The following is a 4,035-nucleotide window of genomic DNA, read 5'->3' on the forward strand; positions in this document are numbered from 1 at the left end:
TTTTGGTGCTTGGTTTTAATGAGTGAAGAAATACCCAGAATTCATAATAGGCTTTTGAAGGATAAGGTTAGAAATGAGGTTGTAGTCACTAGGTAAAGTTTTGAGAGAAAATGCAGAAAGTTCTGAGAAATAACAAAAGCCGGGGTAGGCCGGTCTGAGAAGTCAGAAAATCTGTTAGGTTCTTTTCTTTATCAGTTTACTAGTTTTTAAAGCAAGCACACAACGTTCTGTTTTGTTACATTTTCATACACCTGCACCATTACATTGTTCGTAGCCATCCTCTCCCTGGCTCTCCTACACCGTCTCTTCTGCTCACCTGTCTGGCTATCTCCCATGCCTCAAATCATCCACCTTTAAAAATGGAATACTATTTTTTCCTTTCTTTTAAGATCTCTTTCTCTACTGTCATGCTCTCTTTTCCTAATTTCCAGTCTTAGCATGCACACAGATCTACATGCCAACACATAGGTGTATGTATGCACATAGATTATTTTGTGTCTAGAATCTACTTGCTGGTTATGTCTTTCTGAGTCTTTTCCTGCAAATGTCATGATTTCAATTTTCTACATGGATGCAATCCAAGTTAGTTCTTGAAGAGAGGCATCATTCAATGTTTTTTTTATAGCTAGAGTGAAGTTTAATTACCTGTTCCATTGTTAAAACAGTGGCTTAACAGCAGAGCTACTTGTCTTTCTCCAAACCTTCTCCTCTGCCTCAGGAGGGGCCCAGTTAAGCCATGGAAATGTGCCATAATCTAGGCCCAGTTAGTTTCAAATAAAATTCAAAATTCATATAAATTTCAAAACTACTTTAAATTAGTTTCAATATTAAGTCACATACTTAGATTTGAAAAAGACCAAAATCTAAACTCTAAATTGTGTTTAACTTGGGGATGTTAATATCGTATAAAAATATAGTGTCACATAAAAGCAGGCAAATATTATATATGATAAATGTATGTACTACATTAAAATGTTTGTTTTGACTATAAACGTTTAGATTGTTATCGAAGTCATAATGTCTTTAAGTTAACATAAAATCTTACTGAGGGCAGTGACTATGCTACAATCAACTGAATTTCTATAAAAGAAAACAGCTATTCTTTTCAAGAAAAGGGTTGTATTTGCAGAGAAACTTCAGATTCTTTAAACTTGCCAGGCAATGGCTTCTCACTGAAACACAAATAATTTTACTGTGCCTCTTGTGAGGTGGGTAAGCGGCACAAGAGGACAAAAGCTGCCGAACCACTCAAGAAGCTGGAGCTGTCAAGGCCCAAGTCTCATAATGTTAGGAAAGAGGTCTTGAGAAATTGTTATTGTTTAAGATAGATATTTATCAAATATATATTTGTGTAATAACAATTTTAAACATCCTAATTATCTATCATGACACTTAAAGGTCAAGAGCTAAAGCTGCCTCTTATGGATTAATATTAAAAATCATGATATTTTTAATATCATCTGAGGCAAACTAGCTCACTGAATGTTTACATAAGCATTCACTGCTGGCAGCACAGCTTTCCTCCTTCCCAGAGGAAGTTCTTGAAACTGCAGTGGCCCATGTCTCTACTCAGTCTCTAAATACAGAACTGCACTGCCTGTATTTGCTGGATAGCCGCCAGCCACCTCAGTCTTCCTGCTCATGGAACAATTTGCCCCTCAAACTCACACTTGGAAAACTTAAATAACAACCAAGCAAACCATTCTTCAAGACCATTTTACCAAAACTGACCATGCCAGAGTGTGAAAGGATCCAGGTTTCAGCAGAAAGAGGTCTAGAGATAGGCTTGTGCTAGGGAACTCATTGCTCAAAAACTGCTCTCAGAAAAAAAGAAAAATCTCAAGGTCACCTAACACACTTTCGTGTGAGAGTAACATGATTTGTCTGGGTTTTCTCTGCATTGTTAAATGTCTGTTTGCCTGAAACTTGAGGGTCATATTCATAAATCTCATCTGAATATGCACTGGGTTCTACTTATCCCAGCTTCACTTAAATTTGGTTAATTTCTCTATCATGAATATGTTGCCTTTACATACTATTTATTGCTTGGTAGAGGCTCAGTATAAGCCGAAGGACATGAGTCTGGGTCCCCAGGACCCACATAAGGACTAGGCATGGACAAATTGATTATTTGTCTATAATCCCAACACTGGGAGATGGGAGATGGGTCTGCAGATTCCAGGAGCCATGAGAAACTCTGTCTCAAAAATCAAAATGTAGAGCCATTGAAGAAGATAACCTGTTGCTAACTGACCATAGGGGGGCACGTGGATGAGTGTATATGAACACAGTGTGAACATACATGTACAACACACATGATTTAGTTCAATGATTGAAAGTTTGTCACTGTTTGCATCTGATTGCAAATCTAGACATTCTCTCTCATGATATCCCATTTGTCCTGATACATATACATGAGCATATCTGTCTATAGAAAATATAAGAGCACAGCTCTGCACTTTACATTCAAACCCACCCAACTTTGTTATTTAACTTTATTCACTCTTGTCTTCAGGATGCTAGAATTACTGGGCAGAATTTACAACAGTACTTCTTTTGTGTGATTTCAAGATTTTGAAAGAGTCCTCAAGGATTGAAAAGTTCAATATCTATACATGAGTGCATTGTTTCAGTATGTCAATCATAACTTTGTAAAACTTTTGATTTGACAGTTTGTGGTCTAATTTCTCCACGATCAACCATGGATGTGATGGATGTAGCCCTCGTGTCAAATGGCTCAAGTGTGGTGATGCCTATGGCAGAGCAAGTCTGCGATGCTCACTGCAGAGCAATTCTGACAACAGCCTATAGTGTGGTCTTCTTTGGAGGCACCGTTGGAACAGTTATGATGTCACACATGATGTTCAAGAGGAATTGCCAATCAATGATTGCCACTATCATCATTAATATCATTGTGTTGCACTCCCTTCTCCTGATTAGTCTGCCATTCCGCCTCAGTTACTATCTCTCAGCAGTCTGGAAGCTTGGGTCTTTTACCTGCCGAATGGTTAGTGGCGTCATATATGGTCATATGTACCTTACCTTCATTTTTTATGTGGCCATTGTTATACTTCGGTTGCTCATCTATTTTAAGAAACTCCAAATGCAACAGTTACAAAAGTTCCATGCAGTGGCTCTAAGTATTATTATTTGGGTGACAGGAAGCTTTATCTTTTTACCAATATTTTTTTTACAATATGGCACAGACCCAAGTTATACAGAGCAACAGCGGTGTTTTGAGTTTCATAAATCTCTCAACTCCAGGGACATCATCATCATAAACTATTCTATAATTGTTATTATGATGACAACAGTTCTGCTCCTCTTTCTGATACAGATGGCTGTCATTCTTCATTTGATAAAAGCCTATTGGCCTGACATGTGGGCCCATCAAGAGTACAGAGCTCAAATCAAGAGTTTTTTCTTCCTGCTGGTCATAGTTGTCTGCTTTATACCCCATCATGCATTCAGGGTATATTTTATTCAAAATTTTCCAGAGCAAGAAAATTCTAAGTTAATTCTGTACAATGAAATCTGTGTTGCTTTAACAGCTTTCTGCTGCCTGGATATGTTATGTTTCATAGGTGGTGTCATCCATTAGACCTTCCCATGCTCTTTCTGTGATTGGTTTATAGGCCATCATGATGAAAAATACTTCAGTTGAATGGATGGAGCGCTATTATCGTATTTAAAAATTTGAAGCTCTCTGCTCCTGAACATCAGACTTTTTTATTTCTCTTAGCCACAATTGTTTTCTTTCAAAAACTTAATCAACCCTAGTCATCTACTTTTCCTTTGAGAATGCTTGTAGGCCCCAAATGTATCCCAGCATATGTTGGGTTTCTTAGCTGTACCAAACACACTATTCCTTCCTCTTTGCATTTCATTCAGTATTCACTTCAACCAAGCACACCTGTGAGTTCTCCCCATACTCCTCAGGCTTCTAACTGACCATGTTTTCCTCTGAATATGTTTGCTCCCCCCCCACCCATTCTTGTCCACCAAAATTTAGATAACCTATAGTTATAAATGGGG

General features: G+C 37.8%; 1 protein-coding gene across 1 annotated transcript; it reads left to right on the forward strand.

Annotated features, from left to right (window-relative positions):
• The first annotated feature begins 2,701 nt into the window (after positions 1–2,701).
• Positions 2,702–3,669, forward strand: LOC110308713 (putative G protein-coupled receptor 141). Its single transcript, XM_085830805.1, has one exon. It carries the CDS (start codon positions 2,702–2,704, stop codon positions 3,599–3,601), a length of 900 nt encoding a protein of 299 aa, XP_085686931.1. The 3' UTR covers positions 3,602–3,669.
• The last annotated feature ends 366 nt before the right edge of the window (positions 3,670–4,035 follow it).

This window comes from Mus caroli, unplaced genomic scaffold (genome assembly GCF_978045245.1).
Source record: "Mus caroli unplaced genomic scaffold, Mus_caroli_1 scaffold_15, whole genome shotgun sequence".
NCBI lineage: Eukaryota > Metazoa > Chordata > Mammalia > Rodentia > Muridae > Mus > Mus caroli.

Bases quoted from the DNA above. Each gene is read 5' to 3' on its own strand.
- LOC110308713 (XM_085830805.1), top strand. From the start codon at position 2,702: ATGGATGTGATGGATGTAGCCCTCGTGTCAAATGGCTCAAGTGTGGTG.